This window comes from Hydra viridissima, unplaced genomic scaffold, assembly GCF_058129835.1.
Source record: "Hydra viridissima isolate aposymbiotic clone 2 unplaced genomic scaffold, HvirCarnegie_v1 scaffold_6, whole genome shotgun sequence".
Lineage (NCBI taxonomy): Eukaryota > Metazoa > Cnidaria > Hydrozoa > Anthoathecata > Hydridae > Hydra > Hydra viridissima.
The window spans coordinates 8,888,205-8,915,358 of record NW_028324305.1 but is presented as its reverse complement, the minus strand read 5'-3'; the positions used below and the strand labels follow the sequence as shown (position 1 = coordinate 8,915,358).

The window sequence follows — 27,154 nt, the reverse complement described above, 5'->3', positions numbered from 1 at the left end:
TAACTTGTCAAATTCCATAATTTTTCTGGGAACTTGAAGTGTAACAAATTCTTGAAACTCTATTTTTTCAATAATGTGATCTGGCTCAAAATCCGGATCAATTTCCATACAACCAACTTGTGCATCATCCTCGGACTCTTCAAAAAATTCATTTCCTTCTAGCTCTGCAGCTGCTCTTTTCTCTAGTCTTTCTGTTTCTTTTTCTTGTCGTTGTTGCTGCTGTTCAATTCTGGTCAGAAACTGTAAAGCCTTTGCTTCAAAAATTTTATCCTGGCCATTCTATTAGAATTTCTTTCATGTTTCTGATCAAGATAAAACGCAATGTCATCATCTTTGTGTTTCTGAGATAGAAGTCTAGATTTTCTTATGTCATCAATTGCATCTGGAACACCAATGTCGAAAAGCATATCAAGCTCTGAGATGAAGTTTTCTCGTTTGTTACCAGGGTCGGTGGCATGACTTCTATTTTTTTTTAAACTGGTCCATTCATTCCATAATCCTAGAACATCAAACATACAGTTTTGTCTTACTTTGGTTTTGATGCGAGCCATGTGCCAAAAATCTGCAACACTGTCTGCAACGATGTAAGAAATTTCTTCATTCTTAACACTGTTACCAACGCTATCAGGATCATGTCTCAGATATAAAACATACTTCATCACCTGTCTGCGTGTAGGTAACTTTGCTCCTGTAATTGATGAACATGGCTGACCAATCAACCAAAAATTTGTACTAGTTCTAGTGGTAGGTTTTGAAGATGACGGAGTTGCAGGAACACTCGAAGGTAATGGCGAAGACGGTATAATTGGGTTTGTCACTTTTAATTCTTTTCCACTCCTAGTCAACATTTTCTATTTTTTCTAAACAAAAATGCAAAATTGTATGTACCCAATCATAGCATGCAGGTAAAATAAATAACTATTATAACAAAAACATTATTTCCTATGTGTTTTAGAAAATGACATACAATTTGTTTGATTTGGGTCAAATTTGGGTCAAAATTGGGTCAAAATTGTGTAAAATTTAAAAAAAAATACTCACAATAACTTAAATAATCATCAACTTATCAATTGGCATCCATAACTTAATTAATCAATAACTTAAATTGATCAATTTCAACATTTTTCGACAGTTATACTAAAAATAACATAGCGTTTTTGTACATTTTCTGTTAAAATTTACTTAAAATGTTCAAGAGCTTTGAGCAACCCCTAGAAGATTTTAAATAAATCTGTAAAAAATGTTTTTCAATAAAGCATTGATAGTATAATGGGAAAAACTTCACTAGGCTATGTTCTGGGTTGTGTAATAATTTCTGGACAGCCCTAATAATAGTTCTAAAGAAAATGTGTATTTTAGCCCACATTAAATTAAAACAAGTTAAAGTTATAATACGCTTTCATCAAAAAATTAACATGATATTATGCTCTCATATTTATGTAAAGGCTGTTTGAAATAATAATGACCCATGGAATTTTTCGAATATTTCAAAAAATGCTCAATTGATTTTGATCATTTTTTTTTATTGCTTTAAAGCAAATTTATCTTTAAATACAGTAAAACTTTTAGAAAAGATTGTCTTTGAGTTGATCGCAATAACGGGTGGTTACTAAAAATCCGGACAAACTTTCATGGGCAATTACTCCCATAGTTTTTATGGTAGAGATTAAATGAAACTATCATTAAAAAGAGTTTTTAGTTATTTATTTTAATTAAGTTTGTCTTCAACCAGTCTGTTTCTTCGGATTCGGCCAACTCTAACACGAGTTGACCCAAAAAGTGAAAATGCAAGGTTAAGGTCATTTTTTTTCAGGCAAATCTTTATTCTGGTTTGTAGTTGCTTCACGTCTTTTGCTTGCCAGTTACTCATACACTTTGCCTTTCAAAACAGCCCAAAAGTCTTCTATTGGACGACACTCCGGTACGGCTGGCGAATTTTCAACTTTTTTGATAAAATTGATGTTATGAGTCTCATAGCAGTTGGTCACGGTTTCGGCATGATGAGCGTTGATGAACAGCACTAATCTTCTCTTTATACAATTAATTTCATAGATGGCTTTATTGACTGCAAGGCCGCTGGGGACAAAAAAATGACTTTGAAATACCTTTGTCAGAAGTGGCCAGCCAGACAAGCACCTTGGGTTTGAACTTGCGCTTTTTGCAATATTTAACACTTGGTGAAGTCTTGTCTCTGTTGCTAGAGTAGTAGGTGCTGTTTCCAATAATTGTTGAGTGTGACAGCATAAAGTAAGACTCGTCGTCAAAGATGACTGATTTTCCTTTAAAATCACGATAAAGATGATCAATGCCGGTTTTGATTTGCTCATTCTGGTTCTCTTGTCGATGAGGTATACCCTGTTTTTATAACTTTTGATGTTAGTGTACTTGGCAAGAGTTTTAATGATATGTGAATGACTGCATCCATATTTTCGACCAGCTTGCCTCATCGAAACTCGGTCACTGTGATCAAATATGGTTTTCAGTTAGTCCGGATTTTTAGTAACCACCCGTTATTTTCTCAATTTAGTAATGACATCTTACATAAGCTTTTGGATAACAGTTTTCACAATATTTAAGTTAAGTTGTATTAGGTTTCATTATCTGCTATAATGCGCTTTTGATTTCCTTGAGCTTTTCTTAAAGCAGTTTTTAACCACATTTTTTGCCTTTGCTGAGTTGCTGTTGAAATCTTCCAAGGAATTTTTGCTTCTTGTATGACTTGCAGTCATATCTCTTTTTGGCTTCTTGAATTGTTGACTTTAGAACACCAGTTTTTTTTTCAATATCCCAATTAGAGTACTCTGGATTTGCATCAATCCCTCTAATTCGATATTGATCAAGTTATAAACTTGATGTATAAAATATTGATTATAAGCTTGATCAAGTTATAAACGTGATGGACCTGTTTTTTAGTTTACCTTCACTCTACATTTTTATGATATAAGTCTTCCTTTGAAATTTACACTTTTTTTTGCTAGTAAACTAATTGGAACATGGTTTTTAAACCACTTGTCTGAAATGAATTTTCTCACTTCTACTTTTCATTTTCTACTAATACATTTTCTTTGTTTACAGTGAACTTTTTTAAAAATACCTATATATTATTTAAAAGGGAGATAAGTTTGCTTTAAAACAAATTTAATTAATTGGTTCTTGAAATATTAAAAAAAAACCCATGGGTCATTATCATTCTGGACAGTCTTTGGGGCATAAAAAACTATGAGTTGTTCAATTAATCTACTAAAATTTTTCATAGTGTAACAGATCAGATTCTTAGTGTCTATACAATTATTTGTTTTTAATAGGTAAAAGGAAACCAAGCATCTTTTTACCTTTATGAGATTTGCATTTTTGTTTTAAGTTCTTTACATAGACCTGCTCAAAAAGGAAAGTAACATTTTAATTTGTATCTAAAAAAAACTATTTTAGAGTTTCTTAATAATATATTTATGCTCTTTTAGGTAGAGTACTTCAACAACAAAACCATATGTGATTTGATAGATCAACCTCATAGGGGGATTTTTGCCATTCTTGATGAAGCATGTTTAAATGTGGGAAAAGTAACAGATCAGGTTAAAAGCAAAAAATTGACTGTATTTTTCTCTTTATTTTTTCTTTAATTCTAAAATTATGCTTCTTTACAATATACAATTATGTTTTTTTAGATGAATTAATTTTTTTTTTTACTTTTTAATTGCTGTAAAAATAATGCCAACTGATCTTCAAAACAGCATTTTTGTTTACTCATGTTTTTTTATTGGCTTGAGTTGGTGTTTTGACTTAATTTGGAAATTAAAAGTTGAATTATTTCAGCAAAATAGGGGAGGTTAGTGTATCTAGGGTCGGGTTTTTTCAATGCCCAGATTTAAAGCCTAAGACTTATCTTAAAATGGTAAAACTGATATGATCACATCTCCATACTAATTACTTTCTATTGATGTAAGTATAATGACTAAAAATATAAAAATCTGTCATGTAGAAAGGTTTGAAAATTTGTGGCCTTAGGTGCAATGAGCTTTTTTTTTATTGTACCTAATGCCACCAGCTATTGTACCTAGGGCCGCTCTCTGAAAATTAAGTTTAACTCTGTAATCAATAGACAGCAAAAATAGACACATAAATTTTATTAATTATTTATTTATTCGTAGATTGTTTTCTAGAAATTTATCTGTTATATAGAGTGCTATACAAGCAAGCTATATGGCCCTAGATACAAGAGTTGATAGCCTCATACAAAACTTCATCTATTAAAAAAACCCCATTGAGAGGAAAATTTTTAAATATCACATTTAGTACTTAAATGACAAACAATATTATATACAAGAACCTATAGAAAAGCATTTCCTTTAGGATTGTAAAACAATGTAAGATAGCAACAGCAAAACTTAACTACAGACCATCAAAAAATGTAATCCGGTTATAACTTCCAGTGGCAATTCTCTCTGAGACTCAAAATAGTATTGAAAAAATAGATAACCAATCATTTGACTGAGTATAACCAATTTGTATAACCAATCACTTGACTGAGAAGCATAACTTAGACCTTAATAGTTTTCAAATAAAGTGGGGTGGCGCTAGGTACATGAACTTCTCCTATATATAAAAAGAAACTTGGATCCTTGCTATAGATTTTTTTATTTAATTTTTGAAAAGTTCATGAATTATGTGTTAAACATTTATTATTTCTTTTAGATGTTTTTGCATGCCATGGATCAAAAATTGGGTGTTCATAATCATTACAAAAGCAGACAGGTATATTTGTTTATTTAGAGAGAAAATAGAGTTAGATTGATAATCTTAACTGTTCATCCCATGCTTATTATTTGGATGGTTAAATGAAAATTACTTCAACAATAAAAAATGTGAAGTAATTCAAAAGTGAAAGAGTAAATCTTATAAAAGAATAGAAAATTAACAAAATAATTATCAGAAAAAATGGCCATTTTCGGTTTGTTCTTTTTAAATTACACTTTTTTAAATTTATTCAAATTAATTTAGGTGTATCTGTATGGTTTTATATCCCCAAAAAAAACATTTTGGTGTAAAAAATTACTATTGATAAAAAGCTAGCAAGCAGAATAATTTTTAAAGACAATAAAATACCTACCTGTGTTTTTAGACCTCAAAATCCACAGTATTTTAAACTGAAACTTCTTTTGAAAAAAGAAATGAGTTGTGGAAATAGATCTGCTCCATCTGCTTACTTTCTGGTCTAAATTGTAATTTTTAGAGTCCAATGCAGATAGGATTATCTTTTTTTTTCTCTATGTATATTTTTCTATGTGAATTTTTTGAAATATATATATTTAGCAGTTGTGCAGTTTTGTTGTTTGTAGACTGATACAGCTGATAAAACCTTGGTGCACAATAGAGATTTTCAGATTCAACATTATGCTGGAGATGTTAAGTAAGTTTTATTTTTATCAAAAAGGTTTTTAACTTTAGTCTTTGATTATTTTGGTTTATATAAAGAATTTTGATAACTTAAATTTTTTGTTTTTGTACTGAGGAATTAGTGTCAGAATTGCAACATTTACTACCATGATAGACTAATTTAATTGCATATTTAGTACCATAAAGCTAAAATAAAAAAAAATAAAATTATCTTCCAATGTATGTGTCAGTCTTTTATTAAAAAAAAAAAATTCCAGTGTAAAAAGTACTATTTTTTGTCTGCTCTTTAAGACTCTTTAAGAAATGTCTTGGTTTGCTGAAGTTTTTAAAAAATATTTTAAAGAAGAAAACTAAAAAAAGGAAAAAAGAAAAATTTAATTAACTACTTTAATGATATATTAGTTTTATACCATAAAAATAATCTTCCTCTGCACTACTTTCTTTTACAAAAAAGTCTACTTCCATGAGATAGTTGGTTGTCAAATGAAAAAGTTTAAATGCTATCATTGGAAACAGAAGTTTTTTCATCTTTCAAAATGGTATCATACTTCATGGCATGAAGTGCATTGAGGATTAAATACTTTTTAAAACCATTTTATATTTCTTCAAATGTTTCATCTCATGCTTCTGTTGTGAATATTTCTTTGTTTTTAACTCACTAAGGAAGATCGACTCAACGCCTTTTTTGTAACTTGTTTATATATATTCTTATTAAGAAAACAGTGTTATTTATACTAAATCTGACATAGTTGACAATTATTCGTAACTAAAAATAAGATAATAATTACCAACTTCAAACCATATATTAATTACTGTAAAAATACTTGACGTCATCGCGTGGTTTAATAAATGTTTAAGACACACTCCCCCAATTTGTAGAGAATATCTACAAATTCTCATCAAAATGTTCATCAAGGGCTGTTATTTTAATAAGTTCCTTAGCCTTTGATTTCCTCATTCGTGAAAGTTTTTGTTTGCCCTGCTGATATGTTTTCGCAAGGTTTAGAATCGTTTAGGAATTCCTCGATATCAGTAGGATCTTGGCAAATTTCCATCGGATAAAGCATCTGAATCGGTCTTTCCACTACTTGATTATTTCCCGTTCTTAATTTAGCACCGCGGATTATATTATCTTCGCCGCGTACAAGTTTCGTTACCATACCAATTTTCCACTCACCGCTATTCTTTTCTTCTCCTTTAAGCAAGAAAATCTCTCCCACTGCTATGTCCTTTTGATTATACCCTTTGCGCTGATAATTTTCTCCTAATGATCTTAAGTACTCGTTTGTCCACCTTTTCCACGCTAAGTTCTTGCATTTCGTGATATACCGCATTGCTCGTGTAGTCAATTTGTTGTTAAAATCTTCATCATCGTCATCTTCTGCATTTTCGCAAGGGATCGTAATACCTTTCCCATGTAAAATCATGTTTGGTGTTAATATCGGAAGTTGAATATCGTTCTCGATATATCCTAATGGTCGGTTATTCAAAGTATTTTCAATATCAATCAAAACTTCTTTAAGTCGTTCGAAAGTCAGACGAATCCTTCCAGTTGCTTTGTGTAATGATCTTTTTACCAAACCCACCTTTCTTTCGAAGAAACCTCCCCACCATGGGCTTCTTGCTAAATTAAACTTCCATTTTATGTTCATTTCACCTAAGTAATCGTTTATCAGCGGGTCTTTCTGCAATCGTCGGATCCACCTTGCAGTACTTACAAATGTTTTGGCATTTTTGCTTATTATGAGTGCAGGTGTGCCTCTTCTTGCAATCATTTCTTTTATACTTCGACGGAATTCTTCATTTTCCATTGTTTTTAGTAGATCCAAATGGATTGCTCTTGAAGTTGCACAAGTATAAAGTACAATGTATGACTTTTTGTAACACTCTTTGCTTACTTTATATTCGATTGGGCCAGCGAAATCCAAACCTGCTTCCGTTTACGATTGTCATTAAGGATCCAATGCAGTGCTACTGAACTATCAAGCCAGCCGTATATTTCCATAACTGGGTATCCTTAAAGTGCCAATTTAACGTTTGTAAGAGCATTAGCTACCATGTGTCCAGAAATCAATTCAAGTCTGGGAATAGACCTCGTTTTGATATGCGTGATTTGGCTATAAACAATCCTTAAGTTACTTTGTTTCCTTGATGTACTACTACGTATATTGCACTGCAGCAGCCATCTTTGCTTGCATCACCAAATCCATGGATTTCAATCTTTGTTATTATATGATTCAAAACAGTTATACTTCTTGGTATTGGTGTAAGGTCTGGTAACGTATATTTCCAAAGCATCCATTCCTTTGATAATTCAGGTGAAAGTTTTTTATCCCAAGCAAATTTTAATTCACAAATTTGTTGATATATAAGTTTTGCTGCTAGTGTTATTGGGGAAATCACACCAAGTGGATCAAAAACTCTAGCCAAACTTTCTAAAATTCCTCTTTTGGTTGTGATGTTTGTTTGGCGAGTTGGTCTGCAATCCACTAATAAAGTGTCATCATTTTTGTCCCACAACAAACCAAGAATTTTTGAATAACGTTTATTTTGTTCATTAATGGTAACTTCATGATTGTTCTCTTTTGAATCATTGGTTTCTAATGCAGGAAAATTCGAGTGCCATTTGTGAAGCTGGAATCCTCCCATTTCGAACAGATGAATTGCTGTTTGTTTCAATTTTTCGACACATTCTAGTTCAACTCCCCCAGTGATTATATCATCAACATATATGCCCCTGTTGATTATCTGAGTTTCATTCTTTTTATGCGGATAATGTTTTTCATACGTCATTAAATGTTGCTTGATTACTCCCCCAAGAATAAAGGGACTAGATGCACAGCCAAACAGGATTCGAGTAAATCTTAGAGTTATTACTTCTTTACTTTTCAAGCCCGATATCCAATAGAAACAGAAAGCATCACGATCTTTAGTATCAACTCTTATTTGTAGGAACGCTTGTTTAATGTCTCCAGTAAGACAAACAGGTTGCAATCTGTTTTGTAAAATAACATTTAGTAGTAAGGGTTGTAATGGAGGACCAATATGTAAACAGTCGTTAAGTGAGGGTGATCCGTACTCTTTAGCTGATGCGTCAAAAACAATCCTTAGCTTGGTTGTTTTGGAGTCCTCTTTTATCAATGCTTGATGAGGCATGTAGAATATTCTCTTGCCAGTTGGTTTGTTTGGTGCATACTCAATTATCCCATCCTTGAGTTGTTCTTGAATAATAGCGTTATATTTTATGAGATCATTTGGTTTCTTTTCCAGTTTTCTAAGTACACTATGCAACCTTGAAATACTACCATCTGAATAAGATGCTAGTTTTGAATGTTCTACTTTCCAATGTAATCCAGTGTGATAAGAACCAATCGAGTCTTGTTGTAGCTGTTCTTCAAATTCTTCATATACTTCATTTTGATTTCCTTCGCTTTGATCTTCTAGACCAAGAACATCCAAGCTATATAGTTCTTTATAACAGTCGTTGGTTGACTTTGTAAAATATAAACAGTCCAAGGTGCTTTGTCCTGGTCCCATAACCGTCCATCCAAATATGGTTTCTTCTGCAATAGCTTCTCCATCATTTCCAGTCCTGAAACCTTTCAACTTTATTCTTGCAATATCACCAGCACCAATTATAAGATGAATTTTATGATCATCGTAGTCATCTTCATTATGAAAATGCAATCCCTCTAAGTGTTTGAATTTCTTTTTTAGGACGGATATCCTTGGATTTTGTAGCACTGTAAGCACTTTCCTTTCTAGCTTGTAGAGTTTAATATCAAGGCTGTTGCGTCCGTTTATTGAATATAGAGTTGTGTAGAACAGCGGAAGGTTTTGATGTACTGATCCAGTCATTGTTTCAATATTTTTCGATTCCCAATTATTTGGCTCTAACTTTAGGTACTTGATTAGCGTAGATGAAGCATAAGAACTACCAGCTCCCGTATCCAAGAGTGCTCTCACTTTATATTTGCCAACGTTCACAACGACTGTGGGATGAATAGTTTGCCCTTCGTATCCAGCCATAAGGATACCCTTTTTTGATTCGTCTTTATTAACCCCAGTGCATATAGATGAATGATGCCTTCCTTGACAATGGTAGCAAGAACGTTTTCTACGACAGTTGGATACTATGTGGTTTGTTGACGTGCAGTTGAAGCAGCGATGGTTTTCTTTAAGATATTGCTTCCTTTGCTGTGTTAAATGAAGTTTTGTACATTCGTGACTACGATGATTTTGCGAACTGCAGTAGACACAGCCAATGTTTTTAGTTTCCTTATGTTGGAAGTGTTTTTCCATTTGATTTTTGTGCTCCCAATTATTGTGGGATTTTGAATTTTCTTTTCTGATATTATTTCTTGTTCGTCCAATAGATGATTCTGGGTTTCATAAGGTATATTCACAAAGAGCTTCAATTAGCTGTTCAAAGCCCCATTCCTGCCATTTTGGATCTGTTCGAGTAATATCAGCTTTAACAGGACCCAGTTTGTCGAGAGTTTCACCTACCAGTATTTCTGCTGTTTCCAATTTGTTTAAAGTTTTCAACGAGTTTATGCTTACATTTAATTTTCTGTAAAAATGATGTATTTGATCTACATCGGTATTTTTTATGTAGGGAAGATCCATGATATCACGACCATGCTGGCGTATAATTTCAAAAGTGATTCCATATTTTTGATTTAGAATCATTTTTGCTTTTTCATAACCATTTACATTAAAAGGGAGTCCAGCAATTTCCTCTTTTGGCGTGTTTGATAGTAGTTCACGTAAGTACGATAATTTAGTTACTGGAGGATAGCTTCTGTTGTCAGTTTTTGTGCTAAATTTTTCCCAGAACCGCACCCAATCCAGAATAGTCCCATCAAATTTTGAAATTTGTAGTCTGGGAAGTTTAGCTTTACAATCATTTGTGTGTGCACTGTGCATGCTTTGAGTTGTTTCTTGTTTTTGTTCATTTAGTTCTTCTTTTACACGAGCAATTTCTTCGTGCATTTTCTTCTTTTTCGTAATTTCTCTTTCTATGCGGTATTCCTCCAGCGAGGTCAAAAGTTCGCTTTGCTGTTTAATTAAGTTGTTCTGTTGTTCGTACCAGTTGTCGATTTCTTGATTGTTGGCGTTTTCTTCATCTCTTTTTAATTCTTCTATGTTTTGGATTAAGTTAAAAGTCTCCGACAGTTTTGCTTTGATGGTTGGTTCTAATCTATCTAGTGTGTGTATATCGTTATTGTTCAATGATATGGGTACTTCCAGACCAAGTCGCTCAACTTTCGTTAATGTTAGTTCCAATTTCCTTGATAGTGTAGTGATTGGATCTTCGCGCTGCTTCGGAAGCATTTTAAATTCTATTGTAATCTTTGATTCCTTACGTCAGTTGATAGCTTGAAGAGTGTTCCGTAGATTCCAGTGTCCTGGCAGAGTTGCCACTTTGTGTTGTGAATATTTCTTTGTTTTTAACTGACTAAGGAAGATCGACTCAACGCCTTTTTTGTAACTTGTTTATATATATTCTTATTAAGAAAACAGTGTTATTTATACTTAATTTGACATTTGACAATTATTCGTAACTAAAAATAAGATAATAATTACCAACTTCATACCATATATTAATTACTGTAAAAATACTTGACGTCATCGCGTGGTTTAATAAATGTTTATGACAGCTTCTAACCAATGAAAAGTTATTGTTAAAAATCATGCTTCTAATAGCTTAATAATGCTATTAAAAATGTTGCAATCTTTTAGCATTGTTTTTTTCAAAATCAGTCAAACAAGTACTAAAAATATTTCATACTTACAAATTACAGACTTTTTTTTTTGGAAAGAAAGTCTAGTAACAGTTCCTAAATTATCTAATCTATAGCTTGGTATTTACTTCCCTCATCCATCATTGCATACAAGAAATGTAATGTTTATAAATTCTGCACACAATAAATGTGTTTAGTTTTATACTTCTATTTGTGCAAGGTAAGACTGCTGTAAATTAAAAAATTTGTACTGTTTTTGATGTTTACCAGATTGTAATTATCTTGATGACTTTTTTTTATACTAAAAGGTTTGAATTTAGTTATTTTTTTACTAATGTTTTCTGGATAATTTTGGGGTACTTTTTGTAATAATAGGAAGTACTAATTGTTGTCTTGCACAAATCTTCAACACCAAAATTTTTATTTTTTTTCTATCAAAGTAATCCTTTTTTTTTTTTTTTTAATTAGATAAAGTTTCTTGATAGTATTGGTTTTTCGTGCTTTAAACTTTTTAATTTTACTTTATTTAACAGTCTCCTGCATGGTTTTAGCATTGATTTTGAAATTAATTTGAGTTTCTCCTTCTATATAATATACATTTGCTTCACTTATAACAAAATATATAATATTGATAGATTCTATATATGATAGTAAATAGATAAAACTGTGTAAAATGTGAAAATTTGTCTAAATGAAGTATACTAAAATCTTTCAGATGTTAACAAAAGTTTTCTTTCGGTTGATCAAACAAAATGTTTAACTGAACAAAAACTAAAGATGAAAGTATTCAATTCTACATTGAATCATTTTTGATTTCTTATTCCATAGATTATTTAGTTGCTAAAAAATATGTAATTGGTATCTACTTTATCAAAATTGTGGTAAGATAAAGCACATTGATAAACCTGATGCCTTGTTATATTTTTTATTTAGATATTCAGTCGAAAATTTTTTGGATAAAAACAAAGATGATTTGTATCAAGATTTTAAAAGATTGCTGTATAATAGGTGAAAGTATATTATATATATTCATATTATCTATAAGCATGTTATCTACATGCATATTATCTATATCCATGTTATTATTTACATCTATATTATCTATGGGTATATTATCTACATTATACATTAAGCAAACAATGCTTAAAAAGTTTGATTTCCAAAATTCAATTTTTGATAGAACAAGTTGATAGATAGTTTGAAATAAGACAATCAGGTATGAATTTTCAAACATAAAGTGTTAAATTTACATTTTTGTAATACTCAATTTTTATTAACCCTAATATTTTCTATAGTAAGCATAACATTCTCAAAGAGATGTGGCCTGAAGGTAAACAGAATGTTACACAGGTAAGTGCATTATATAAATTACCATGGTACCTGCATTTTGTAGTGATTGAACCTAAAATACATTTTACCGATGTTTTTTAAGTTTTTTTTGTTAATAATGGTTTGAATTGTTTGGTGAAAAATTTTTTTTGACATTTAAGTTTTTCATTAAAATTTGCAATGCAATTAGATAAGTTCTATTTTAGAATTTGAAGTTATCAACTTCAAATTCTGATTCAGTAAAGTTTTGATTATGTTGACTTTTTTTAAGCTTTAGATTAGAAGTAGTATACACAATAATCCTGTTAGAAAAATTGGAGCATAATTTTTAAAATTGCAGGCCTTGACATGAGGCGCAAAAGTATTTCCACAGTGAACTGACTTCATAAAACTCTAAAATACTACAAAGTAAACTTCTGAATTTTCTTTTGATTCCAAGTTTAGTGTTGTTTTTAAGGCTATTCTTAAAAGTCATGGTTTATTTAATATGGCATACTACTTTATAAAGTTATACACAATAAATTTATAAGATCTCTTATATTTAAATCATTTTTAAACTTTTCTGTTCGAATTAATTGATGCATCCCACATTCCTATAATGTACTATTTAAAAATCATTTGATGTTTTCAAGCAATCATAAAACGTAAACATTAAAATGTTAGTAGTTTTCAATATTTCTATTAACATGAGTAATTTTGCCTGAACTACATCAAAAAATTTTAAAAATTTGACTTTGTAATCAGAAGAGCTTATTGCTGTATTCTACAATCCTAATGTGAATTTTAAGATTTTCAATGAAATAAGTTAGACATTGGATTATTGGGATTATTTCTATAATCCCAAAGACACTGCTCAATGCAATTAGTAATTAAAAATTATTTCTTAATTTGAGAATTTTATAACATATCTAACTTCAGTATGACATTTGGCGACATTTGATAACATTTGGCTTTTTGATAAAATTCAAGTGCTGTGTTTAAACAATCAGTTCCTGTAATGAGATCATCTACATGTAATGAGTTCATTAGTTTGTGAACAAAATTTGGATCATTGTCTATGTATCATTCAGCATGTGTGATTAGTGTTACTGATAGGAGATATGAAGATAATGTAACTCCGAATAGTACCCTACAAAGTCTGTATGAACTAGTTTCCTTCATACAAATGTTGTCCCTATTAAGGTTGTTGAGATCTTTGAACCATAAAAACCAGACATAATCACGATCTAGAGGAGATAATGCTATCTATATCTGCTCTGCAGACAATCTTTTGGGCCTGAAAATGTAATAAAATGCCATAAAGGGATGATGTCAATGATGGTCCTGCGTACAGACATTCATTTAATTATGGGCTCTTGGCTGAACTACTTGCATCAAAAACAATTCTTATCTTGCTTTTAATTTTATCCTCTATCAAAACAGGTCGGTGGGGTAAGTAGTATACTTGGCCTAGATCTTTAACGTTTTCGATTACTGACTCAACAACACCTTGTAAAAATTGATCTTTTAAAATGTAATTGTATGATTGGAGGAGTGCCTCATCTTTACTTAGTTTCTTCTGTAAGTTATTAAATCTTTTTATACATAAGTCATTATTGTCAAAAATTGGATGGTGACTACTTTAATGGTAGCCTAACACTACTGCTTTTGGGTATCATTGTATTTAATTGTGAAGCAAAACCTATCAATAACCTAAAAGTTGGAATCATCAAATCCCCAATCCCTCAAACTGACACCATGGATTCTTTCAAGACTCTGGAGAAAGGGATGATTCTGCTAACGTGACATGTGCAGTGTTAACACAGCTACCTGACTCACTATTTTCAAATACCTTTTTAACAAAAATGGGACCACTTAGTAAAAAACCTAGTTTAGATTTTAAAGCAATTCGATCATTGTGGTAGCCTCTAATGATTGTATTTTTGACAAATGACCAATAAAAGCCAGCTCCAATCAGAAAATCTACTTTCATACTACCATTTCTCAAATTACTGTCTGCTAATTTAAGACTATGTAAGTGTGTATACTTTTCACTAGCAAGATTTATATATTGTCCGTTAAGAGGAGAACATGTCTTTTACATAGCAAACTATTTGTATTGCTCAGCTGAGTAGACATTTAATTTGTAACTTGACTTTTTCTAAAATTTCTGTTGTATTATTGTTACCAAATGTTTTTATACTTATTTTCTTTGTACCTAGTGTTTTGACTTTTAACTTTGAATGTAACTCAGGTAATATATAACTTAACTGAGAGCAATTGTCAAAAAGTATTCTGCAATCATGTAAATTGCCATCATTGTCCAAGACTTGAGTTGATGCAGTTTGTAGCAAATGCAGGTTGAAATGGCCGTTTAAAAAAAAAACTGTTTTATGGCAAATCATGTGATGGAAAATCAAATGACTTATAATGGTTACTTAATTACGAAAGAATGTTGCCTTATTGGTTTTACGGAAAGAAATGTAAAGTAAACTTTTTTTTTTTTGTTGCAATAAAATAAATTACTGTAAAATAACTCAAAACCAGCTTTTAATTAAAGTGAAGTTAGATATAATTAAAAAATTAATCAAGTAGAATGCTGCTCACAAACTATTTCAAAATCCCAAATTGCACTTAGAAAAAAAAGCATAAAAATAAACGTAACTTATCCTTGTCAATCTATTAGTCTTACACTTTTATCCTTTTTACTCTTTGCCATCCGTACTTTTTTTAAGATTTCTCTGTAGGCTTCATGTCGTATTATTTAAATATGATATAATGAAGTTTATATTTTCCTTGTAAGAATGCGTGCTAAGAACTGTCTTTATTCTTTGTAAAAGAGAGAGAGAAACAAAAAATGCCCTTTTTTTATATATCAAAAATGAAGTGTGGGAGGCTTGAATGATTGCACGATTGCGTGCAACAATAAGCTCCAATGCCTACAAAATCTACTTTTTAAACTTTTTTTGATGCAGAACAGGCAAGATCACTCATGTTATAAAAAATAATAAAAACTACTATATTCTAGTTTTAGGTTTTACAATTGCTCAAAAACATTACATCGTTTCTAATCATCACGTCATAGGAATGTAGAATGCATCTATTTGTTAAGTTTATAAAAGACTTTATTGTTATTTGTTAAGTTGTTATTTGAGGATATCATACTATTGCTGTGTTCCAAACTGTAAGTCAGGTTTTGTAATCAAACTGTAAATCAAACTTTCTAGTCTTTGATACATTGTTTACTGTCTTCTCATTTTTTTGTGTGCAATTTCACCCAATCATCTTTAAAAAAACCCTCAAATACACTCATATGATAAAACCGCTCAAGTTATATTTAGAAACATTTCTGGTTAAAAGCCATTAGTTGTATATAGAGGGAAATTATATGTCAATTTTTCTTTCCATGATTGCTTTTGCACACTCCGCTAATCTGGTCTTCATAATGTGAGTTTGAGGTAAATATTATTTGTCCTGCCACAGGTTTGGTATATCCCTGGGAGATTATTCTGTTCCAGATGATCTTGTTTTAGTAATTTTGATATATGCATATCAAAATTAGTAAAGTTACATGAAAAGGTACTATAAGTTTTTATGAAGTTATTGTAGGTTTGGTTGAATGAAATAATTACAGGCTGTTAATTTAATAACTATACTTAAATGAAAAATAATACAATGTAAAAAATGTTGTTTTGGTAAAATAGTAAAAATCAGTATGAACACTTATTTTACTAATGAATTTTTTTATGTTTCTTCTGGTTTTTGTTCAATATTCCTAGAAATGACAAACCAACGCATGGAAGCAGAAAATGTGCTACATATTCATTAGAAAAGTTACAAAAGGCTTTACAAACCCTAAATAGTGGGGCATTGAACCAAAGATAAGCTGGTGTTTTTTAAAATATACCCAGATCAATATTAAGAAATAAACTCAAAATTGTAAATTCTAGTATGTAAGGTGGTCAGCCAATATTTATAGCTACAGAAGATATATTTAAGTCATGCTTTAAAATCTCTTGAATTTGGCTTTCTGTGGGTGCTTTTGACTTGAGGTGCATTGATCTTTTCTGAAAAGATACAAAGATCTCACTGTAAGATTTTTCATTAAACATAAAAAAGCAGAAGTAGAACCAATTGTGATTGAGGAGTACTTTATTAGTTATCAAAGGAGCTGAGTAATATATCATCTGAGAATCCTCTGAAATTCTGATAATACCAATGTTAATGATGATCTAGGGAGGGAAACTATTATAACAAACCATGATTAATATGCTACCTATCTCCTCATAATGTCTAATCACATTATAGATCCTATTTTGAAAGTCCTAATGGAGCTGCAACCTGATGCTAAGATGAACCTTTAAAAAGATCTTAAATGATTAGTTACTGTTTCTCCAGATTTTTTAAATCGACAGTTTATAGTTTAAATATTGGTTTAAAATTATTTAAAAACTCATCAGTCACAAGCATTAGTTTTTAAGTCTCCTTTTATTTATTTATCCTCCTGTCTATTTTTTCTCTCATTTATTTATCTACTTTGAAAAATTGTAAAAGTTAAAAGGCTATCAGTAAAATGGCAATTTATGGAATGTTAGCTGTTGTTAATGTTCAATTTATGCATGTTTGTTTGAGTTTTTCCATAAAGGAAGGAATTTTTTATGAGTGTTCAAATCCCTTTTAAAAACCCCTAAAACAAAAAATAATAAGTACCTCTGGAAGCTTTGCTATAATGTAAGGATGTTTCACTCTGTAAATCATAAGTAATCTAACATTATGCACAAGTTTTTTTAGGATGTAGCTGTTAATTTAAAGTTACTTGATTTTTGGTATTGCATCAATAAAACACAAAAGATTTGAGTATATTTTAGCATTTAAGTCAAATTTTAAAAATAGCTAAATTAAGAGTATGATGCAGCACTAAATCTTTGGTTTTAATCCATGCACAATACAGTAAGGCACTATAGAGCAATTCCACGACCGTCTCACAAAAAATTGATAAAATTAAACCAACCCAATATAGATAATACTATATATCAGTAGAAAGCTCTACTTCTCCTCTTTCAGAAAATATATAGCTTATTATAGTATGCCGCTATTATAAAAAATAACATGGGCTGAAACAGAAGGTAAAAGTAGGTGTTTTTGCAATAATTTAATTCATTTTTAATCACCAAAGTTCAATTGAACCTATAAAAACTTCAAAAACTGTCTTGCTCATTACAATCAGGTTTTTAGCTGCACTAATCATTCCTGCTTATGATAAAAACATACTTATTGCCAGACGAATTCAGAATACCATTTGTTTTAATCAAATGCTATTCCCACTATTGTCACGCTGTGACAATTAGGGTACCAATCGTTTTATTTCTAACACTACCAGTAAAACTTAGGGTTTCAAAAATCCAGCACAATGAGAACTCAATCTAGTACATCTAAAAAAATACTAACATGTTTAAAAAAATAATTAGCTCAAGTTATTTTTAAAATCTTTTTACGTCACGCCATGACGTCACAGCATGACAATTTTTTAACAACATTTAAAACAAAATTTAAAACTGCTAAACTGAAACCACAATTAAGTTTTTATCAACTTTAAGGACCCAGATTATTGAGCAGCCTACTTTCTTTTACATTATCTACAAACACTACATATTGTAGGTATATTTTGCATAGGCAACATTTGGAGGATGAATGCTCAGCTATCCTTGAGGCTCTCTTTTGAGATACATAGAGCCTCTCTAAGGGATAACTGTAACTCCATTGAGCCTTAGATGTAATACATGCATCTCCATAACTAATGTGTTGCCTTTTTTTTAATCTTTCAAGGGTTTAACATGCCTCTTACTCATGCTGAGCGTCAAAAGAAATATCATGAAAGGCAGTTAGAAAAGTTTGGCAAAAAAGTAGTTAAAGAAAAAGAATCAAAAAAAAGAAAAGAAAGAAGACTTGCTAATTTGGAGGCTGAACGAGAAAAAGAAAGGCAGCAAAAGAAAAAGAAAGGCAGACAAAAAATAGCAGAATCAAAATCTGTAGCTGTTACATCACCCCCTTACGTATCTGCAAACACTCATGGAAAAGCTGTTAAGAGAGCCGAGTCAGCACTACCAAAATCATCCAGAAAGAGGGCTAAATTTGTACAAAAACTTTTAACAAAAATGAATGAAATCCCAAAACCAGAAAAAATACTTAGTAAAAATGCATTAGATGCTTTAACTGTAAAATTGGTTCTTGATTTTTACCAGCGTGATGATATATCCCATCAAGCACCTGGTAAAAGAGACACTATTGTGGTGAGATTAAAGAACAAGAAAGAAACTGTGCAAAAACGTCATTTGTATGTTGAATGTTAATGAAGCTTATGCTGTTTTTAAAAGTGATTATCCTGAAGAATCAGTCGGAAAATCAAAGTTTGCTAGTTTACGCCCACCACATGTGCTTTTGTCTAGTTCAATGTCAAGAAACGTCTGTTGTTGTCAACAGTATCAAAATATAATTCTTATCCTTGAAGCCTTCCACAAGTTTGATTCAAATTTTCCATTGTATTCACATAAATTTCCTTTAGGCATTGTATGTGATAGTGAAAAAGACATTTGTTATAATAATATGTGTACAACATGTAAAGATGCTGCAAGGTTTCATAATCTATTTGTTTTGAATGAAATTGACAAGAATAATAGTATTACATGGTACCAATGGAAAAAGTTGCAGAAGGTAATGGAAAGGAATATATTAAAAAAATTGAAAAAAAGGGAAGAGTTGATGATCTTTACAGCACCTTTTCAAAATCTTTACCTTCATTTCTTTGGCATTATTTTGTTAAACAGAATTAATCAAAGACATATCGTGATCATAAGATCCAACTTCAAAGTAATCCAGACACAGCCGTTCTTCAATTGGATTTTGCTGAAAATTTTTTAACTTTGTGGCAAGATGAAGTGCAGTCAGCACATTGGCACAAGAAGCAAGTTGCTGTTTTTACTGCTGTATTTTGGTACCAAAATTCATGCTCATCAGCTGTCATAGTTTCAGATGATTTAAGCCATTCAAAAGAATCTATTCTTGTATTTGTTCATAGTTTATTATCTAAGCATATTGAATCAAGTGTTAAAATACTACAGGTTTGGACAGTTGGGCCAAGTAATCAATTTAAAAATCGTTTTATTGCATCAACAATACCCTGGTTGGAAGAACAGCATGGTTTAGAATTATTCTGGAACTTTTTTGCTGCTTCTCATGGGAAAGGACCAGTAGATGCTATTGGTAGGACTGTTAAAAGAATAGCAATGCAAAAATTAATCCAGAGAAAATGTATGATAACTGATGCCATAACTTTTCATGAAGCTGTTAAAAACGAGACTAATTTCAATGTCTATTTTGTTTCTATGGAAGATATTATAAATAAAATAAAAAAATTTAAAATTGATGAGTTATTTACAAAAGCACCAGCAAAACCAGGAATATTTGCAGCGCACCTAATTCAAAACAATAATGGTAAAATAGAAATGCGGCCCTATTCAAGTGCCAAGTATTTAGTGAAACAACTTACGTCTTCAGACGAAATCATCAAAAAACTATAAAACATTGCATATATGACAGCAATATAATATGGACGCGACTTGACACTGATATAGTATTTTTATGAAGATGTAATTATATATTTGTCTAATACTTCTCTACTTAGTTTTAAGTTGATTAAAAACAGCCCAATTACCTGGTTTATAATTACCCAAATGTGTCTGATCACGCTGTAACGTTTACCACTAGTTAGTTAAAGGTGCACCTGTTTGAAATTTAATTAAATAAATGTTATTTAGCTATAAAACTTGTAAGAGTAATGTCTAAACTTTTTGTTTAATGCCAAGTTAATAATTCAGTTCATCTATATTAGCTGAATCATGATGTTGATCTAAAAACTAAAAAACAATGAGAAAATTTTAGTCACGCTGTGTTGTTTTATATTTTCTCGCATGAATAAGAGGCTAATATATCCACCCTAATTTTTTTTCTTGTTTTTTGTAGCACCTATTATGAGCTAACAAAATAGCAAAAAAAGTTCTTTTTGTATCTATTTAATAATAAAATATTGAAGGCTAAAGACAAAAAAAAAAGACGGTTGTCACGCTGTGACGGTTGTGGAATTGCTCTATAGTACATTAAAATATAACAAGAATTGCAGAAACATTTTTGAGGGTAAAAAAACTCTTTTTCTCAACCTATACAAATAGTTTTTGACAATTATGAGACAGTGACTTTTTAAATGAAAAAAAAGAAAAAATCTGTTTCATTCCACTTTATTATCTTTCTTTTTTTAGGTAACCAAACGTCCACAAACTACAGGAACCTTATTTAAAAACTCAATGATAGCATTGGTTGATAATCTTCTTAAAAAGGTTAGTTACCTAAACATGTTGTGGCTAATAAGATTCTTCATGTTTATATCATTTGAGGATCATATTCAATAAAATCATATTTTACAATACAGTTGTCTTGTAAAAGAAATGAGGGTAAATATCTCATATTAATTTTTTTTTTAAGGAGCCTTATTATGTACGTTGCATAAAACCAAACTCTATGAAGTCTCCTTTAAAATTCGATGATGAACTCATATCACATCAGGTATTCTTTTGACTAAAATAGTTTTTAACTAAAGTTTAAGAAGCTGTAGAATATTTTAATAATCCAACAAAACTATGTTAAATTATTAATTAAAACCAAAATTATTTTAAATCTTTTATTTTAGGATAAAAGTATTAGAAATAATAGAAATAGTTCAAATGGTTATTGCAGGATAGAAATGTTTTATATAATTAATATAAATGCAGATTGAGTCTCAAAAAATGACAGTTATTTTAAAATAAATTTCATACTAAAAAAACCAATTGTTCAGAATTTTTTTTTTTTTATTTACCATGAAAAACTTGCAAAAAATTAGGAAAAAATAATTTAATTGCCTCATATGTTGCCATTTCCACAGATAATTAAAGAAGTTGATCCAGGCAGCAACAGCCAAACTGACTGTTTTATCACCATAAGTGCCAAGGAAGTCCCTCAAGTTATTATATCAATCCAAATGTCTAAGCATCCTGCACAGGGTATAGTTTTTGGACTCTTTAAGTCTTTCTAAAGAGAGGGTTAAGGATGAATGCTAAAGAGTATCTGAACTAAGTTTTGAAAGCTCATGTCCTTCTTTGGATTATTGTTACCTTCCCTGAGCCTCAAAAAGTGTTCTTTGTACAAACCTGGCACAACGAGACAGGTTTGCACAAAGAACACATTTTCAGCACAATGAGTTTTGTGGTTAGAGCATAGGAAGCATACAAAGCAACAGGCTTTCAGATTCATATGTCAATGCAGTATACTCAGAGTACTGGCCCAGGATTGAAGCTGTGATTGCAGCTGGTTGTGACTAAATTTATTAAACAGTGTATAACCATTTTATCTTTAGTTTTATTCTTAAAAAAAAAAAAAGCTTAATTTAGAGAAAGATTTTGAAAATAAAATTTCAAAAAAAATAATCACTTTTCATAATGAGTACTATTTATATAAAATATCTTGCAATAACCATTTGAAATACTTCTATTCTACAAAAACTATTTGAAATATTTTTATATGTAATAGGTTAGATTTCAAAGGAGCTCTCACCTATGTACAGTTCAGTCTTTAATATTTTACTGAAAATCCTAACTCTTGAGTTTTTTTTGTAAAAAAACAGTTTTTTTTAAAGAGAATCGATCTGACATGTACCATATTCTTGATGTACTGTATTTGCATAAAAGAATCCCCATAATTTTTATTAATCCTCAATTTTCTTAAAACAAATAAAAATTGTAGAAACAATAATTATACGTTTTTGTAAGAATGAGGTTTATATAAACTTACAGTTGCAGATAACATGGGAAAAGAAAGCAAAAAAAATTATCTTGTTGATGTCATTTGTGATCACTCCCTATCAACCATAATATTACTCTTTCAACAACAGTTTTACCTAAAGTTACTTAGTGGCATTAAGTTAATAAAAATCTCTGATTTGATAATTTAAAGAAACTCTACTGGACACAAATCAGTTACTTTTTTATGTATATTTAATACAGTGTTTCTTGCATTATTTTTACAAAAAATGCTGCAAGAAGCAGTATATTGCAGTTAAGAAAAAATGCTTGATCCTAATACATTTATATTTTCCTCAATAAAGGAATGAATAAAGATGATATTGGTTACATTTTCAGATATTATAAATATTCATTTGATAAAAATTAATCTGCAGTCAACTGCTTAATTACATAAAACAGAAAAATTGTTTGTATTGTTTATTTTTCTAAGTAATACTTCCTGCATTGCTTTCTCATAACCATCATTTAATTTGGAAATATAAAAGCTGTATTTTTATGTAGGTTTCTTTATTACAAATTGATCATTGTCAACTGTCAAAAGTCATTTTTCTCAGTATAACAATTAACAAACTATTGCATTTTACCTGCAGATTGTTCAGCATGATTATTTACAACAATAAGAGTTTTTACATAGGATGAAAACTTTCTGTAATATGACTGATTACTTTAAAGTCATTTGCTACTAACATTAGTTATGAATTGTCATTTGCTAAATGTACTAAGTTTGAAGGAGTATTCTTAAGACAAAATAACAGATTGATAAGTGTATAGATAAATGATAGATATCATTTAGTTTGAAGATTGTTGACGAAACAGTCAAGATTTTCTTTTTTCTATTGTTTTTTTATAAATTTTTTTTTATATTTTATATATCTGCTCAAATATTTGAATTAGACTTTTAATGAATTTTTACAGGTTCGTTATCTTGGTTTATTGGAAAATATTCGTGTTAGGCGTGCTGGATTTGCAAATCGTCAACAATATGATCGTTTTTTTCAAAGGTACTTATTTAAAGTCAGACTATTATTTAAAGGATATATTATTTCAATTTATATTGGTTTCTAGAGTACTTGTTTTCTAAATCAGGTACAAAGTTGTTTGTGAGGAAACATGGCCAAGGTGGACAAAAGATCCTAAGGATGGTTGTGTAAAAATAGTGGAAAGGTATCATTACGAAAATGATGTAAAATATGGAAAAACAAAAATTTTTATCAGGAGTCCACAAACTTTGTTTTCATTAGAGGAAGAGCGATTCAAACAGTTGCCAAAAGTTGTTCTTGTAATGCAAAAGGTTTGCTTTCTTTACATTTCAAAAATGGTTTCAAATATTTATTCTTTTTTTTTTTTTTTTTTTTTCTATGAATTTAAAAATTATTTTCAAAGCTTAAAACAGACTTTTTTTACATTTCATCTAGTCTTGGAGAGGTTATAAAGCACGTTTACATGTTAAGAGGCTACGTGCTGCCCTAATGATTATGAGAAACTGGAGACGACACAGGCTTGCTGCATATGTTGGTGAACTGAAAACAAAATTCGCGTTAGTTTTACTTTAGTATTGCATTCCTTGGATCTTTTTGCTTTTACTATTTTCAGAAATAGTAATGATATTTTTTTTATTTTATTGGTTTGGTAGCAATGTAAAGTATGAAGTACATTTTGGAAGAGACATTCAATGGCCTCATGTTGGAAAATATCCTTTAGTTCTTGCGAAGCTGGATCCTTTATTGTTTTCCTTTTTTAAAAGGTATGTTTATTTTATATTGATTAAGTTTACATTGAATAGCGCAAGTCACCATTTCATGATTATGATTAATATTATGAAATATATGTTTTTTAGTAGAAATTTTTAGTTGTTTATTTTAACATCAAATATGAGTAAAGTAAGCTGTAATAATAATTAAAATTTTACAGGTGGAGAGGTGGTATGATGCTAAGATCTGTACCACATGAACAGTGGGGTGAGGTTCGTATAAAAAGTTCTGCAATTGAGGCCCTTGCAAAACGTAAACGTGAATTTGGCCTACTTCGGAAATGGAATGGGGATTACTTAAAAGAGGTATCCCTAATCTTTTACAAAACTTGCACCACATTTCAGTTCAATAAACTAGTAAAAATATATCCATTTAACTGATTGTTAATACAGCTGAAAAAAATTTCTAATAATAGTAAATAAAAAATATTCACAGAGATCACATTTGATTGAGAAATTTAAGCACTCATTACTTCCTTTTTAATTTTTTTGTTTAAGGCAAATTATATAAGCCAAAAAAAAAATGTTTTCCCCGATGTCATGATGTAACTTTAATATATCACTTCTGACATGCTGAATCTAAAAATCACTATAACTTTTGTCCACTATCTCCAGATTTTTTTCTGGATATTTCAAATAAATCTAACTTAATTTCTATAGGAAAAAAATTTCTTTTTTTTTTTTTAAATTTTTTGATGATGAAATTTGTTAGTCTTTTTTCAAGCACCAAGAAAAATCAGCTAAAGTCCTCCATTACTTTGATGTTCTGGTGAAATCTTACTCCTTATTTATCACTTAATGGATGTCACAAAAAGAATGGGACTTTATATTTTTTATGTATATCACTCAATTCTAATGACGTCTGTCTTTTTTTAAAAAAAATTTTTTTTTTTTTTCTAAAAGAAACTTCATTCACATTTATCCAAATAGTTTCCATTGTTTTTAGACATACAAAACAATCTATTTTTTTTTATTACACACAAATTTTAAACACTTTAAAAAAATCTAACTTGTTTCACTGCAAGCTTCACTTAGTAAATCAACATTTTCTTTTATTATACTTTTTATCAGTTTATTTGGTGAATAAATTCCTTTCAAATAGTCAAACAGGACAAAGTCTGGAGAGTTTGGCTGTCTAAGGTTTTTGTCGATTACAATTGGAAAACTACACTACTTTTGGGAAATGTGATGGGTGTGAGTCATTGGACCATGTTGCTAAAAAGTTCAATTGTACCAAATACTTGATTGCTGTATTTTCAAGCTACTGGGAAAACCTTTTTGCTATTAACTTTGTGCTTGACCATTCTTATCTCCAGAATTACCAATGGCATTATTCCTTTCAAACACACACCTAACCATATCATAACTTTTTGCTGAAATTTTTTTTTCTGTATACCACTTTTTTAACTTCAACTATAAAGTATAAAAAAATTATTTCAAAAACTAATTTGTGTGTTTAAATTTCTGATATTTTTAAGACACAATTCCACTAAATAACTTATTATATGCAATGTAGGAGATTTTAGTACAAAAAAAGAATGTGATGGTTAAAAATGGATTTGATTTTTGAAATTAGCAACAGAAAATCTTTTCAAAACAACTATAAAAGGTCATGGGTCAATTTTGTTGTTGACCTTTGTAATTAATGAATGTATTGGGTTGTCCGATAAGTTCTTGCCGTTTATCTAAATTTGATATAACTTTATTTTTTAACATAAAATAACAACAATTTAATCAGTAATGTATTCTCCGTTGTTTGTTACGACTTGCTTCCAACGTTCAACGAGTTTTTCGATTCCCCTTCGGTAGAAATCGCCCGGCCTCGATTCGAAAAAATCTTCTAACCACGCCCGTAAATCGACGTCATTATTGAACGAAATGCCTCGCAAAGCGTTTGAAAGAGATTGGAAGAGGTGGAAATCTGATGGCGCTAAGTCTGGAGAGTATGGAGGAAGTGGCAGCACTTCCCAACCAAGCGTTTGAATCGCCTCCTTGCTCATGATGGCATTGTGGGGACGGGCATTGTCGTGTTGCAGAAGAACGCCATATTGCCTATCAAGTCGTTTTTGCTGGATGGCGTTGTTTAATCGTTGCATCTGTAGAACATAAAGTTCCGCATTGACTGTTTGGTTGCGATCAAGCAATTCCCAGTAAATAATGCCTTCCAAGTCCCACCATACACACAACATTGTCTTCCATGGATGAAGAGCTTGCTTCGCTCGCGGGGTTGCTTGTTGTTTCGGCCTTAACCATTCTTTGCGCTGCTTCATGTTGATGTAGAGACACCATTTTTCGTCATCAGTGACAATGCGATAAAGAAATCTTTGCTTATGTCCATGAGTCCATGGCAGCAATGGTGGATCGTTGATTTTTATTGTTTTCGCTCAATACGTGCGGCACTCAAGCTCCGAGTATTTGAATCTTTCCCATTGAGTGGAGATGTTCTGCTACTGTTGATTTATTGGATCCTATACGCTCTGCCAATTCTCTGGTTGTTTGACGCGCGTCTTCGTGCAGAAGTTGATTCAAATGCTCTTCATGAAACCCACTTGGTCGCCCGGAACGAGATGCATCCTTGAGGTCGAAATTGCCACTTTTGAACTTCGCAAACCAATATCGAGCAGTTCTTTCAGCTATGGCACCCTTTCCGTATACGGCACAAATCTCTCTAGCAACTTCCGTGGCTTTGGTACCTCGGTTAAACGCAAAAAGAAGGTGGTGTCGAAAATGCTCGTTTTTGTCGACTTGACACTCTATTTAAATACTCTGAAAATTAACAAAAATGAATCAAAACAAAAAAACCAAATAGACTTTCTTGTAGAGCGAAAAATTCTCTTTCGAATAACACAAAACATTATACTAAAAAATTTCATTTCGATCGCAAATTTTTTGATTTAAAAAAAGGGTAAGAACTTATCGGACAACCCAATATATGAAAACTCTTTGCATTTATTGAAAAGTTATTTTTGTGTTAGGATGTTGAAAATAGAAACTTTGAATATTACAAAAAGATGGCTGCTGGGTGGCATCATGGAAAAGTGATTTTCTCATCTTTTATGCGAAAG

At 30.7% G+C, this 27,154-nt stretch overlaps 1 protein-coding gene across 3 annotated transcripts in view; it reads left to right on the top strand.

Annotated features, from left to right (window-relative positions):
- The window catches only part of LOC145190466 (unconventional myosin-Id-like), a 68,195-nt gene that overhangs the window by 29,105 nt on the left and 11,936 nt on the right, over positions 1-27,154 (top strand). For all 3 annotated transcript variants that reach the window (XM_090091108.1, XM_090091110.1, XM_090091109.1), the window contains 13 exons: positions 3,462-3,572; positions 4,693-4,752; positions 5,337-5,407; positions 12,075-12,149; positions 12,437-12,491; positions 20,762-20,839; positions 20,985-21,065; positions 23,255-23,340; positions 23,426-23,630; positions 23,755-23,876; positions 23,973-24,083; positions 24,251-24,395; positions 27,065-27,154. In XM_090091108.1, the coding sequence (XP_089947234.1) occupies positions 3,462-3,572; positions 4,693-4,752; positions 5,337-5,407; positions 12,075-12,149; positions 12,437-12,491; positions 20,762-20,839; positions 20,985-21,065; positions 23,255-23,340; positions 23,426-23,630; positions 23,755-23,876; positions 23,973-24,083; positions 24,251-24,395; positions 27,065-27,154 (1,290 nt within the window). The remainder of the gene's footprint in view (positions 1-3,461; positions 3,573-4,692; positions 4,753-5,336; positions 5,408-12,074; positions 12,150-12,436; positions 12,492-20,761; positions 20,840-20,984; positions 21,066-23,254; positions 23,341-23,425; positions 23,631-23,754; positions 23,877-23,972; positions 24,084-24,250; positions 24,396-27,064) is intronic.